Raw genomic sequence first — 14,086 nt, 5'->3', positions numbered from 1 at the left:
AGACAACCAAGACTGGATTATATCAGCAGCTTTCTCACCATCATCCTCACCTATGCTGCAGTATGAGCCTCAACCTGACAAGTGCTCGGTCTACTTCAGCACTAACGCTGCTTCAGCTCGAAGGCTGAAGGCCCAGAAAGAGGAGCTGGCCTTTCTGCAGGCCATCCAGCATGGAAACAAGGCGGTGATGGAGAACTTGGTGCAGTTTGTGGGGGCAGAGCTGGGAGATCAGAGCTACGAGGATGTGATTAAGGAAAATATAATTGGCATCCAGGAGGACCAGAAGAGTTGCCACGAGGTGGTGGAGAAAGCTGAAGAAGATCTAGAGAAGCAGCTGGAGGGGGAGGTGTCAGGTGCCCTTGCCGGGATGCAGAAGTGAGTGTGATAAATTCCTTTTTTAATAAGAAAGAATGTGTTTCTGCTGAGCTTCATGACTGACGAAATGTGAAGAGCAGCTAAGAAAAGATCAGCCCTGGGTGTTGGTTTTCTTTACACATAATCTAAGGGTGGTAACATAATTGGGCATATTGTGTTTGAATATGTGTGTTAAAATGATAGCAATATTTTGCTTTTTATCGGAATTGACTGCCGTTTCATCCTGTCTTTCACAATGGAAGTCAATCAAATGTAATATGTAAACAAAACACATTAGCATCCTACAATGTGTCTCTGCTCAGTTCCAAGGTTTCTGTTTAGTATATATATACATATATTAAACAAGGCACTGTGTCCAAAACTACCCTCTTTGCTGTCTGTCAAGCTTTAATGTAGCTTCGTAAGTTCAATGACTCTGTCCTCCACCTTACACAATCTTTCCATTACATAACCAACTTTAACAGCAACCATATGTATCACTCCCCTTATAGTGTATTTAATGTCCCCAGCTTCTGTTTCACTTACTCTGTCTCTCTCAACATCTGCCCCTGTTTTTTCCTCATCTTTACTCCACCTGGTGACCTGGATGATGCGTCTTCTGGAGCAGAATCAGAGAAGAGTCCATGGCCTTTGAAGACATGCTCCACGCTGCTACAGACATCGCCAACAGGCTGGAGATCTCATCGCAGGCCCTGCATGCTTCATTCACCAAGCAGCTGAAAGACATTGCCAAAATCCGTCACTAAGGAGGTGTTGAAAAGATTTTGCAGACTGCTCATGTCATCTGTCTCATGAATGATGTTTAGTATCCTGTGTGAGAAAATGAGAGAAATAAACCTTCTTGTAGCTCTATATTTACAAGTAATATGACTGTGTGCTTTACAGCAGTGGGATGCAGCAATGTGTCAAGGTCAGCCATGACATCAACTTTCGGCACCTACACAGTTAGAAAAAAAGGCACCAACATTGACAGAGCAAAAAAAAAGACCTGCTGGGTAAAAAAACATGTTTCCTTCTCTGAAAATATAACGCAATAACCCATAAAATATGATATTCCGTCGGAATTTGGTGAGGTCAGATGTGGCAACAGTATGTGGCACAGGTTTAAGCCAAGTTGAGTGTTTATGGATCATACTCGATTGGCCCACTGAGAGCAAACATAATGGCTCTGTTAGTCTTCTCCAGAGGAAGCTATGCAATGGCCATCTGGTTCCAGGGTGAGGATGGAGACCGGGAGAGGATGGCTAGTGTGTACCAATGGAAGTTTTGTTTTTGCAACAAAAAACACTGCAACTGGAACAATATTGTAATCAGGCACTGTTTTTTTATTTATTGTTTAAAGGAAACTATGCAGTAACCTGTAGAAGAGGAACAAGATAAACAATTAAACGATTCCTATGATTAGGAAGAAATGATTGGGGAAGGGTTAAGGTTAGGGTATAAGAAATAAGAATAAGAAATCTTGATAAAGCACTTGAAACAGAGAAAGTTTGAATCTGCACATCGTTTAAAGGATTGCAAACAGATTTTACTGAAAACTGTTTGTTTGAGTGTGGATTTATCTGTTTAAACGTGAGAATCTGGCTTTAGTCCTGTGTCCAGCTCCATTGTGCTACTCTCTTTTTTTATCCCTGCCAGGACTCATGAGCATGGTTTGAGTTATGTGGGAGCCAGTGGGAGCTGAGCTCCTGTAATGAGGGGTCTGAGCTCCCATGAAAGCAGTAAAACTGCTATTATGTCATCAAAAAGTCACATTTTAAAAACTATGTATTTCTCAATGTTATGATTTAAACTGTTGATACAAAAAGACTGAAACATGTTTTGAAAAAGAAACAATGCCTTGATACCCCACCTGATTCTGCTGAATGTGACACAGTTGGGACGGTTAAGACTAGGAGCAGGATGTTGTAGGGGCATTACACATTATTTATTTAGTTATACTCACCTCTGACATTAGTTATCTTAGAGACACCCACAAAGTGTCTACTCATGAGAGAGAATGCTTTCATGACTGCAATGTGTAATAATATAAATGTGTATAGTGTATAATATCAAGTGTTTTATCATGTAAAAAGCAGCTAACAACAAATTAACCTTTTGAAATTTATATATGGAAAGCCACATATTTTCTATTTGTTGGATGCTTTCATATCCACCACTCATGTGAACTAAAACTTCACTAAGCATATTAATTCACCTAGTCTGCCCTCTAGCTGTTTCCCATAGAAATACCCCTGCATGTGTGTCTTTATTTACACATCCTGTTTCATGCTTTATACAATAAATAAAAAAGTCAGAATCTTAGGAGTAATTGGTCATTCACTTCCCACACATGCAAGTTTTTGCAACACTTTTACACTGATGCGTGCGTGTGTGTGTGTGTGTGTGTGTGTGTGTGTGTGTGTGTGTGTGTGTGTGTGTGTGAGTGTGAGAGAGAGAGAGAGAGAGAGAGAGAGAGAGAGAGAGAGAGAGAGAGAGAGAGAGAGAGAGAGAGAGAGGAGGGACTGTTATAGGTACCAGATGAAAGACGTGAAGCGCTCAGATGTGTCCTGTCTCCTCACAGTGGATGATGCTGTCTTTGCGGACCTCATACACCAGAGTGATCCCTAACAATGCTTCCAGTCATGGAAAAGAACCAATTTTAAAAATGAAAATGGATATCAAACTCTTAGATCAGGTTCACCAAGGACGCGTAAATTCTTGGCACCGTGCGTAAAGAGGCTGGAATTGCTCGGATAATGAACACACAGCAACAAACAGGACTGCAACTCTTTTTTTAATGAATATTTGGAGGTTTGATCTGAATAGGCAGTATTATGAGCAGCTGTGTGACACAGTGTTCCGGTGCCGCTCCCTGATTCAGCACCCTGTGATGGATAGCCCACCGACTTAAGTGCACGGACAGGCTTTTGGAGCGCGGAAACTAAAGAGGTACATCACGGTCCAAAACAGCGCTGATCACTATCGATGCTGAGCTTCAGTAAAGTTATTCAGGCGGGGTACACCGTCATACCCCCTCCCCGCCCACTCATATAAGCGCAGCTGTAGTAACAGTAGTGGTGAAGTTGTCCTGCTATGCCTCCCAGCTGCGAAGATGACAGATTTTGTTCACACATCACGGTTTCAAGATAACGTTTTGACAGTGGACGGAAGCGGCTCCGTGCTCCTCGGTGAAGTTGGACTTCTTGCAACCAGAGTACAAAATGGGACACAACCACCTGTTCTCTGTGAGGACGGCTATTCTCTGCTCGCTGCTCTTGTGTCTGTCAGGTAAGCGTTTAATAATTGTAATAATTAATTTGACCGTCTTTCCTTAGTATTCCCTTAAGTGAATTATGTTCTGCAATCTCCAAGTACATAACTTAAACATGCTAGCAATATGTCACTTTCACGTAGATATTTTAGCTAAAGCTATTTAAGCTAACTCCATGAGACACGATGGTCAAGAGTGCTACTAAACATTGTGTCCCCGCTAGAAGCGACACATGTCGAATAAATAAAAGTTAACAAGGTTTAAAAAGCAGTTAATAAGTTAACTTACCTTTAAATCCAAACCGTTAACGTCCAGGATCCAAACACCTGAGTGCTGTCAGCTTAAACTCCCACAATGCAATTCTCATATTTAGAGAAATCGCGCCAGTTTGCTAAAAGCTACACAAATCAGTTACTTGGTGTTGTGTGAGTATGATTTATATTTGTTTTACATCTCAATAATGTGATATAATGGCCAACTATTGTCTAATTAATTCAGTGAACTCTATAGCCCTTCATCCTTTGCTTTTTCAGCAGTCTATGTTCACTTATTTTTGTTACTTTTAATAAAAAACAAAAACACAAAGCTAGTGATGATGCTACGTTGAGCTAGTTTCTCCCTCCTCCTTCACCATGCAATACAGTAATTTCCAAAGAAGCAGCCCTGCTCAACAAAAGATGTCAAGTCCTAAAAAACAGTGTGAGAAAATATTCAACACATATGCTACAAAAGCTTAGTATGGTCAGGGATCAATGGTCAGTCCATTAATTGAGTACTCAATTGGCATAACATTAATTGCCAACATTTTAGGCATTTTTCAAGCAAAAATGTCTAACATTTGTTTTTTTCCGCTTCTTATATGCTGGGACTTTCTGTGTTTCTTTGTCATTTATGATAGTAAATATAGTCTTTGGGATTTGGTCAAAAGGAGCAATTTTAAGATTATTTTTTTTTACAGTTTGTAGACTAAGTGATTATTTTAAAAAAAAAATAACCTGCAGATTAATCAATAATCATTCGATAAAAAAGTGATAATCATTTTAGGCAGCTCAAATCTTACCTATGTTTTCAGTGGATGTAAATGTAAAGATGTGTTTCTTAGAAACAGTAATGAACAAGTACAAGATGAATATTTATGGTCAGAATTTGGAGTAGGTTTCAGCTTTCAGCCCCTGACAGGCGAACAAATTATTTTGTTTTTAAGGGAATTAACCATTTTGTGGACATAATTGGAAACATCGTCTAAAATAGGCTGATCATAATTAATTTGATTTGGATTTTAAATCCATCAAGCTTGACAGTGGAACTCGTGGCAGCGCCATTTTGGACTCGATTCAGGAGTTTATATATTGGCATGTGTGACATCACTCCTCCCTCAAATGCTAGACGTGTAAGATAGCATATGTCTTCTTGTGACGTGCATGAGCGAGGGCTTAAAAAAAAACCTGACACTGTAATATCACTGTGATACTTTCCCTCCCTCCATCTCCACATACTACAGCAATCAGATGTGCAGGTGCCAACATACTTCTCATTATGATTCTGACAGTTTCGCTTATTTTTAGTCAACTCATGCAGAGTTGTTGCATGGTGTTTTTCATAGTGAACTTTTTACTCTTAAGTATTTGACAGCCCAATTTCACGAGAGCGCCTCTGGCCTGAGAAGCTGCTGACTCGATCATCCAAACTGGTCAGTGTTTTATACACCTCCCGCCAAGGGGCTTGGCCACAGTCCAAAATCCACAGCCCAGTGTGCTGGATGTTGGAGGTGTCATCTCATTTCAAGTCTCAGCTGGCAGGAGGCTTTGATCTATGGCACCCAAGAGCCTTTTCTTTTTTTTTAAGCTCCACATCTGGTCCTTCCCAGATGCACGGACAGATGAACATGCACCGCCCTGACTGTCAGGAGAACAGATAAGAAATCTCTGGTGTCTGCTTGTTTGCCAGAATGAAATTAGTTCATGATGGCAGGAGTGGAGCCCAAGAGAACCATGGGCAAATTAACCCTGAATTCATACTACTTATCATGCCTAGTGCCTCGTTTTTTGTCTTGTCTGACTAGGGGTTGTTCACAGACCACATTTGTCAGACAATTGTGTTACACTGAGACTTGTTGGGCTTTGTATGTGCACATTTGTCAAGCCCCTCTCTGTTAGACCCTCAAGCCTCGTAATTTGCATGTGCAATAAATCATTTACACAGATTTGCATGTACACCCTGAGGTTAGCTCCTTGCAACATTTATGCTCCTCACCTGTTTACCCTCCAGTGGACAGTCCTGCAGTTACGGGATGTAAATACTTGTCAGTGTGGTCAGCAGAACCACAACTCAACCATGGACAGGTAATGATGTGGCCTTGGCTAAGCAACCATGACTGCTGCCAGATGCAGGTGCTTCAAGGTCCCATCTTAGGATCTTTGATGTAAGCACACTTCATTGGGTTGCATTATACCATCACACTGTCAGAGACATCCAGAGGGAGTGGGTGTTAATGGCGTGTAAATCTAACCTCTATAGATTTTTTTCTAATATTGATTTCTGAGGTTTGGCTTTGGTTTGATGCTTTGAATGTTCATCGACATTACCTTCCATGAGTCAATAAAGAGAAGTAGTCAACAGATATTTGTCATGAAGTAAGTTGTTCTTCTGTACATGAAAAATTTGCATTTGTCAACTAGAATGGCACTCAGTAGAGTGCATACCTCTGCCAAGGCCCAACAGTCCCCTTAACATTGGTCAAGCCTAATCCAACAAACAAACCTGGTAGCCCTGCACCATTCTAAATTTCAAAATATGATTAATGTACCTGCACACATACCTTATACAGAGGACGGAGCTATAATTGGCCGATATCAGCTTCTTCTTTTTTTCCAGTGTACATATGTCATAACTATAACACTGTACACATTAATATGACTAAGAGATAAGGGTTCAAACCTGTGTTCACTCATTATGCTAAGCAAAGATCACTAGGTCCAGGCTCCAGCTTCATATTATCTGTGCAGATGTAAGAGTGGTAGCAATCTTCTTGTATAATGTTTGGCATTAAAGTAAGTAAGTGTATTTTCTCCAAAGTTGGACTATTTTCTAAGTGAATAATGCGGGTCCATAAATACTATATACTCTGAAGCCTGACTGTCAGTTCTGCCAATAGTAGCTTAGGGCTGTTATCATCTACATGATATTAGTCGATTGGTAAATAACTGCAGTGTAGTAACGTCCAAAGATATGTTTGTGGTAGCTATGAAACATTGACACCACTATATAGATATCATATAGTTTAGAACATAGTTTGCCAACCAAAGGGTACTTTTTTCTTATATGTAAGATGTGGCAGTTCAATTGCAAAACAAATTTACATATTTTTTTGTTTTCCAGTTTTACTAGAATATTGGTAATATAATATTTATCTTTTTTTTGTGTCTGTTGTGAGATAGCATCCACAAATGCAGACAAACACTATCGTCACCTTCTGCTTCAACTGTCAGTTAATTGTTTTATGCATCAGCTGCAACAGAGTGACAGACAGCTTGACAGTAAACACCCTTCACTAGTGAGAAATTAGCTCACCTCCACTTAACACAAGCAAGTAATGATGTGTGTAATTGACTCTGACTACATCGATGAAGGTAGGAGCGATAATCCCCCAAGGGACGGGGTCCCTGTCTATTTCCAGGGTATTCATACTGCAGAAAAATAACACACTGAGTCAGTCAGAGCTTGTACGCAAACCCGTCTAGACTGCATATTCAAAATCAATTTGATTAAGCCACCTCTTGTTTTGAAGCCACACGTACATAACAATAACACTTAAGAGATAAAGGAACTGTCGAGGGAGGAGAGATTCTTCCTCGGTCTCACCCTGCTCACCTCAAGAGAGTTTAGAATGTGACCCACACAGGGACCTGGATCAAAAGATTTGCTAAGATGTGTAAAAGTCAATAAGTCTTTACCAAGAAAAAGTCTTAGATGTTTAGAATAGACTTCAGTGCTGATGTTCACAACATGTAGTCTCACCCCTAAAAGCCAATATAACATGCCATCCTGATTTACAAGTGTTTGTGAAGAGAGGATTAGGGGAGACATGGATGAGAGAACATGGATATGATCCCAGCATTCCCTGTGCAGTTAACTCCTGTCCGCTTTCCACAGTACTCACTTTCCATTCTTCATATATCATACCATTAAATATCAACTGCTGAATCCCAGCAAGTCACAACTTTAACTTCAAGTTAAAGCCGTCTTATTTCCCTTGATGTCATAATGTGGGGACCTAAATTTAATTTAATTTGATGCATTATGTTGAAAAAGTCAATTTTACAGCTCCAAAAGTGATAATTTTTCAAGAAATATTTTGTAGATCTATTAAATGCATATTTAAATGAATAAAAGATGGGTGTGAAATTTAATAGATTGTGGAGTTTAATTTATACGGTGTTGAATAAATGTGACCATTTTTTAGATTCTAATACTCTCATATTGTATCTGTCTTCTATAAATGTTTCACACTTAATAAAGGCAGACTTTTTAAATTTAAAATGTCTTTTTCTGCAGCTCTTTGTGACGAGAAGACCCATTCGCACGCTGAGGATGATCTCTTCAAATCGCTGTTTGCCGGTTACAACAAGTGGTCCAGACCCGTGCCAAACATCTCCGATGTGGTCATTGTCAAGTTTGGGCTGTCCATAGCGCAGCTCATCGACGTGGTGAGTCATCATGAGACCAACGCGTGATGGATAAAGACAGTAAAGGTCCCATATTGTAGAAAGTGAGATTTGTGTGTTTGTGTTATAAAGCAGGTCTTTAGTATATGAATAATGTGAATGTATCATAACACAAAATCAATAGTGAAATGCACAAGACCCATACTCAGGTCTGTACCTTTAAACAAGGCATTACAACATCTGTAAGGTTATAAAGTCACAGCTTTACAGGCGCTGCCCTAAGAAACGTATGAAAAACTTATAAACCTGGATATGAGCATTATATTGGACCTTTTAATTGAGGTGATATTAAAGTCTTTTTGATGATGTGGAAGCTTCCTAATAGGATTATGTAATATCTATCTCTCCATCTTAAAGGCAGTCTGTCTGTTTACTTTACGAAAGACAAGGATTTTCACATATGACTTTGGTTACATATGAACAGAATGCTTCAAGATTCAGTGTCATTTTAGGGTGTTTTTAAGTGCAAGAACCAATTCCCTTTCATTTGATGAATACACCATATTCCTCCCTATACAAAACCGAAGGCACTGCAACTTCAGCCCCTCTACCCTTTAGGTTTTAGGTTTTACACTACACATGTGGATTTTCAGCACTATATCCTGTCATTTTTACATATAGTCACAAAAACAAACTTGGAAAACAAGATCATGCGCCCTCTGCCCTGTCACTGAAAAAACAGTTTCAGAACACGTCTGAAGTAAAGTTGCCGCGAGCTATATTTGGGTCTGCTCTGACAAACCTCCAAGAACCTCTTTCATATTTTCTTCTGGCCTGAACCCAGAGTTGACAGCCTTAACTCGGTCTGTCTCTCTCGCTCTTCCTTTGTGTGTCTGTCTGCTAGGATGAGAAGAACCAAATGATGACAACCAATGTGTGGCTGAAACAGGTCAGAATCATTTGAGCCAGTGTTGTGTTTGTTATAATGTGACACATTGTTGAGATGAAAAGTGGAAAAAACATTAATGAAGAATTGAAAAGTTAGTGAAGAATTTAATTACTTATATCACAAATAATAAATAAAGTATCATAGCCTTGCAAAGACATTCCTGTTGTTTGTATCTCCCAGGAGTGGAATGACTACAAACTCCGCTGGAGACCGTCCGACTATGACAATGTGACGTCAATAAGAGTGCCGTCAGAGCTCATATGGGTACCAGACATCGTCCTGTACAACAAGTAAGATTGATATGAGACCAACACAACAGGAACAGCAAACAATTGTTTTCATTACATTCATTTCAAATTACTAGGTGTTCAGTTTACTGTCAGGAATGACTGATAATATGTTCAGATATTCACATCTAAGGAGAATGGTGAGAGTCTTTTTTTCCTTTTTCCCTTTATAGAATAACTTAAATGATGAATGGATTATTTCAATTATTGCAGATGAATTTACCGTGCATGAATTATAGATTAAATATAAATCAAGCAATCCACTGAGCTCTTCTTAACACAAGCATGTGCCGATTTAAATTCCAAAGGGATCAATAAAGGTACATCTTTTATTAACAACACTATAATTCCTTGTAGACAAACTTAAGAGCAGCGTTCGCAGCTACACTGATCATACAGTGATAAATTGGTTAAAATTGATGCCTCTTTACTGGATGGTATATGGTAAGAGGATGGCACCATCTAGTGGACTTTCTACTCTATTCAGCTCTAGAACAAAATATAATTTCACTTGAACAGTTCATCCTTAAACATTTCTTTGTGTTTTGAGCATCTCTGTCAGTGTCTGTCAATACAGTTATTATCTTCACATACATATTGTTTCAGTATGAATCTGTTGTGAAATAGATTTTAAGAAACCTCTCTTGCTCCTAAATTTACCTCTTGGAGATAAAACCGAGAGGGTCGATGATGGAGTTCTGCTCCATGGAGCCAGAGTAATCATGATTTGTAAGTTAAATTAAAAAAGGTGTGAAACTGATGAAATGATAAGGACTCGTCATTATGTTTTCAGCAGGAGCTATTATCACCATTAAAGTGATGACTGGAGGGGAGATCACTGGAGAGGATAATGACAGGGATATCATAACACGTTTTCAATGCATAGTTTCTAAAGAAAAATGTTTAATTAGAGCAGGATATGATAATATTACGCATAGAATTAAGGGGAATTTCTACATAAACGAAATAGAATAAGATTGAAAATGAAATGTAATTTAAATTCTGAAAGTCACTTCTTTTGGGCAGGTAATTTTTTCGAATGTGTATATCACCATGGCTCATGTGACATCTTGCACTTTTCCAGCGCTGACGGTGAGTTTGCTGTGACCCACATGACGAAAGCTCATCTATTCTACACCGGCAAAGTTCGCTGGGTCCCGCCTGCCATTTACAAGAGCTCCTGCAGCATCGACGTCACTTTCTTCCCCTTTGATCAGCAGAACTGCAAAATGAAGTTTGGCTCCTGGACGTATGACAAGGCCAAGATTGATTTGGAGCGAATTGAAAACACGGTGGACCTGAACAACTACTGGGAGAGCGGCGAGTGGGCTATCATCAACGCTGTGGGGACATACAATACAAAAAAATATGACTGCTGCCATGAGATCTACCCAGACATCACCTACTTCTTCATCATTCGTAGGCTTCCCTTGTTTTACACCATCAATCTCATCATCCCCTGTTTGCTCATCTCTTGCCTCACTGTTCTGGTTTTCTATCTTCCCTCAGACTGTGGTGAGAAGATCACCCTGTGCATCTCTGTGCTGCTCTCCCTCACTGTCTTCCTTCTCCTTATCACAGAGATCATACCATCCACGTCCCTCGTTATCCCGCTCATCGGCGAGTACCTGCTCTTCACCATGATTTTTGTCACTCTTTCCATCGTCATCACTGTTTTTGTGCTCAACGTGCACCACCGTTCTCCCAGTACTCACAAGATGCCCCGCTGGGTCCACTCCGTGTTCTTGGACCTGATCCCACGCTGGCTGTTCATGCGACGCCCCGCGCCAGATGGCCGGCGTCGAAGGCTGTTGCTCCTCCAGCAGGAAGCAGTGGTGGAGCGGCGGCAGGGCCGGATAGCAGCGTACAAGTCTGGCAACTGCCTCAGCACCTCGGCTAACTGGTTAAGAGATGGGACCACGTCAGAAGACCCTGAGAGAAGCAGTTACGAGGATTTAGAGCTGGGAACACTGACCTCATATTTCTCCTTCCGTCCTCCCTCGCCCAGACCTCCAGGGTCAACTCCTCCACCACAGCAGAAAAACCCACAGAACAGCCTGAACCGACAGGAAGGGGCCGCAAACAGACAGTTAACAGGGGTCAACAGAGTCAATCCAACTCAGAAGCCAGCAAAAGTCGATAATACAGTATCGACAGACTCATCATTCTTGCTTTCACCAAGTGTTATTCGCGCTCTAGAAGGGGTGCATTACATTGCAGACCATCTGAGGGCTGAGGATGCTGACTTCAGCGTGAGTATCGATGAAATACTACATCTACTGTTATCAGAATGTTGTCTGTGTCAGTGTTGTCAGTGATTTACTGTATGCAACTTTCTCATTGTATTTATGAGCCTGTGAGAATGTGTGGTATAAAAAAAACTTTATATTAGAGTACATTCATGAGACGTAACAAGCCAAACTTGTTTCAAATTAGGCAAAAACTAGAAATAATCTCTGTCCATGTCTGTTTCTCTTAATGCTCCACAGGTGAAAGAGGATTGGAAGTACGTTGCCATGGTGATTGACCGCATCTTCCTGTGGATGTTCATTATTGTGTGCCTGCTTGGGACCATTGGCCTCTTCCTCCCCCCTTGGCTAGCTGGCATGATCTAGCGCTTATCAGAAAGTGTGAAAAATCCATCACCATGACTAGTTAGTAAAGTTTTACAGTCAAAATGTAGCTGAACTCCACTGCAAAACAGGGAATGTGACTCAACCATAATGTTGCCATGTTTAATTTATTTTGTATTTTGATGAAAAGGGTTCATCCTCTGAATGGATTTGGCTCAACTTTTATCCATCTAAACTTCACCTTGTCAGCTTCAGTTTACTTGTGCTGTAATGGACCTGAATGCTAACATTAGCATGTCAACATGCTCAAAATCCTTACCTAACTAACCATTTATTGTGAAAATGCTCATGTTTAGCATGTAAGATTCAGTATGTTAGCATGCTAATGATTAAATTATTGTCTCTTTAGCATCTTGGTTAGCACACCAAGCTAGAAAAAAAAGCATGGTGCCACCATCAGTGTTGGGTAAGGTGTTACAATAGTGTCATTACCAGCTGCTACAGCAGCAAGGGAGCCCAAAGGAAAGCTCTTGTACCAGGAACTATCACAGAAGCAGTTCTGAATTTGCCAGGTGTTTATATGTCTGTCAGATTTTGTCAACATAGTAGTGTCACAACCATGCAAGATAGAATCTCTAAACTGTACAGTTGTGTAGTTGGGATCAAGGAAGGCCAAGTTCAAGGACACTTTGAGTTCTAAGTACTTATGTTGTAATGTAGTAATGACTACTGAGTAGTCATTGACGGGAACATCAACATGTTGATGGGCATTGTGGCTGGTGTGACCCTATCACAAGATGATCCCTAAGTACAGTTGTATTAAGTAAATGCAATTTAACATTTAGTAACTTAATCACTTTGGGATCAGTAATAGCAGCAGCATTACTGGGAGTCAGGGGGTGGGATCACATCAGTGTTTTGTCTCTGTGCTTTCAGTGGAGAGACTGGTCCACAACATGGACCTATTAGGTCCACATGTTAAATGTTAGCTTAAGTTTAATGTAACATTTAAACTCCGAATTTGTTTTTACATGTTGCTAGCTATCCACTGGCAAACATGGGAAACACCTCGGTTTTGTTTAGAATTGTAAAACATGTTAATTAAGATCTTTGAGAACTGGACCGTAAAATCTGAGGTGCTGACTGCTCCACAAAGTGTGGAGTTAAACACAAGCCTGGCTGAAAATTGGAAAAAAATGTAACTAAACACTGCCTGTGTACGGTTACATTTTAAATTAGCAATAACAAATCACTTTAATTAGATTTTCCAAATAATTAACATTAAACATTGGTCTGCAGCATTTATGTAACAAAAATAGCACTGTCGCTGACAAGAATTCATTCTGATGTAACCAGTCATGAAGAGAAGTGGAAATTTAAGTTTGATGATGATGTTTGATGGACACTGTAAAGGGGATCAGAGTCATTAGGATTCATCTTCTGGAGACAATAAATGCACCATATTTCCATCCATCAAAGTTGTCAACATCACTCCACCTGAAATCGGATGAGTTTACCTTTAAGTTTCTCAGCCTTCTTTGGTTGTGACCAACAGTGGCATGCTGCACTATGATTATATATCACACTGGATTCTGGGAAAGTCATTTTCTTATTTTTGAATGATCATACTATGTAATAAATACCCTTATGAAAACCTTTAAAAAATCTGTGTATATGGCTTTTATTGAGTGATGCGAGTGTGGACAAAGGCTGTTTGATTCCTGGAGTCATTCCATCCTAAACAAGAGTTTCAAGAGTCCAGAATACACATGATACTGTACAAGTTCACGCATCCTTTTGTTGTACAGTTTACCAGATTAAAGAAACATTACATCTTAACATTAGTTATTTAAAAAACTGGTCCAAATGCATGTACAACGATTATTATCCATACTTAAACATCAACAGCATGTACTGACTTTAAATGTGGTCACAAAATTCACTGTAAGAGTAAACACAGAGCATTTATATTAAAATACTCAAAA

The 14,086-nt window shown here is 39.9% G+C and overlaps 3 protein-coding genes across 28 annotated transcripts in view; 2 read left to right on the top strand and 1 right to left on the bottom strand.

Moving 5' to 3' along the window:
* baalcb (BAALC binder of MAP3K1 and KLF4 b) overlaps positions 1–4,039 on the bottom strand; it is an 88,230-nt gene extending 84,191 nt beyond the window's left edge. For 18 of the 23 annotated variants that reach the window (XR_005072643.1, XR_005072641.1, XR_005072644.1 and 15 more), the window contains exons 1-2: positions 3,917–4,039; positions 901–1,091 (exon numbers count right to left, since the gene is read on the bottom strand). The gene's annotated coding sequence lies outside the window, so the exon portion shown is untranslated. Of the gene's footprint in view, positions 1–50; positions 194–900; positions 1,092–2,892; positions 2,991–3,916 lie in introns of those variants that run through there. The other 5 variants (XM_037087226.1, XM_037087229.1, XM_037087227.1 and 2 more) reach the window with 3 other exon arrangements.
* si:ch211-142k18.1 lies at positions 51–2,702 on the top strand. The gene is made up of 2 exons (XM_037087234.1): positions 51–375; positions 983–2,702. The coding sequence occupies exons 1-2, from the start codon at positions 53–55 to the stop codon at positions 1,119–1,121; spliced, it is 462 nt and encodes a 153-aa protein (XP_036943129.1). The 5' UTR covers positions 51–52; the 3' UTR covers positions 1,122–2,702.
* On the top strand, positions 3,021–13,963 carry chrna2b (cholinergic receptor, nicotinic, alpha 2b (neuronal)). 4 transcript variants are annotated; one of them, XM_037087218.1, is made up of 7 exons: positions 3,021–3,645; positions 8,183–8,334; positions 9,197–9,241; positions 9,422–9,531; positions 10,613–10,947; positions 11,110–11,780; positions 12,018–13,963. In XM_037087218.1, exons 1-7 carry the CDS (start codon positions 3,579–3,581, stop codon positions 12,141–12,143), a joined length of 1,506 nt encoding a protein of 501 aa, XP_036943113.1. In that variant the 5' UTR covers positions 3,021–3,578; the 3' UTR covers positions 12,144–13,963. The 4 variants fall into 4 exon arrangements, with proteins under 4 accessions (XP_036943113.1, XP_036943112.1, XP_036943111.1 ...); XM_037087217.1 differs by having other exon boundaries at positions 11,038–11,780; XM_037087216.1 differs by having other exon boundaries at positions 3,022–3,645; positions 10,613–11,780.
* The last annotated feature ends 123 nt before the right edge of the window (positions 13,964–14,086 follow it).

This window comes from Acanthopagrus latus, chromosome 22, assembly GCF_904848185.1.
Source record: "Acanthopagrus latus isolate v.2019 chromosome 22, fAcaLat1.1, whole genome shotgun sequence".
In the NCBI taxonomy this organism is placed as follows: Eukaryota; Metazoa; Chordata; class Actinopteri; order Spariformes; family Sparidae; genus Acanthopagrus; species Acanthopagrus latus.
The sequence above is the reverse complement of the archived record's forward strand: the minus strand, read 5'-3'. Positions and strand labels throughout refer to the sequence as shown.

Bases quoted from the DNA above. Each gene is read 5' to 3' on its own strand.
- si:ch211-142k18.1 (XM_037087234.1), top strand. From the start codon at position 53: ATGCTGCAGTATGAGCCTCAACCTGACAAGTGCTCGGTCTACTTCAGC. The intron at 376-982 runs GTGAGTGTGATA...CTTCTGGAGCAG, and splicing joins GCCCTTGCCGGGATGCAGAA to AATCAGAGAAGAGTCCATGG.
- chrna2b (XM_037087216.1), top strand. From the start codon at position 3,579: ATGGGACACAACCACCTGTTCTCTGTGAGGACGGCTATTCTCTGCTCG. The intron at 3,646-8,182 runs GTAAGCGTTTAA...CTTTTTCTGCAG, and splicing joins GCTGCTCTTGTGTCTGTCAG to CTCTTTGTGACGAGAAGACC. The intron at 9,532-10,612 runs GTAAGATTGATA...GCACTTTTCCAG, and splicing joins GACATCGTCCTGTACAACAA to CGCTGACGGTGAGTTTGCTG.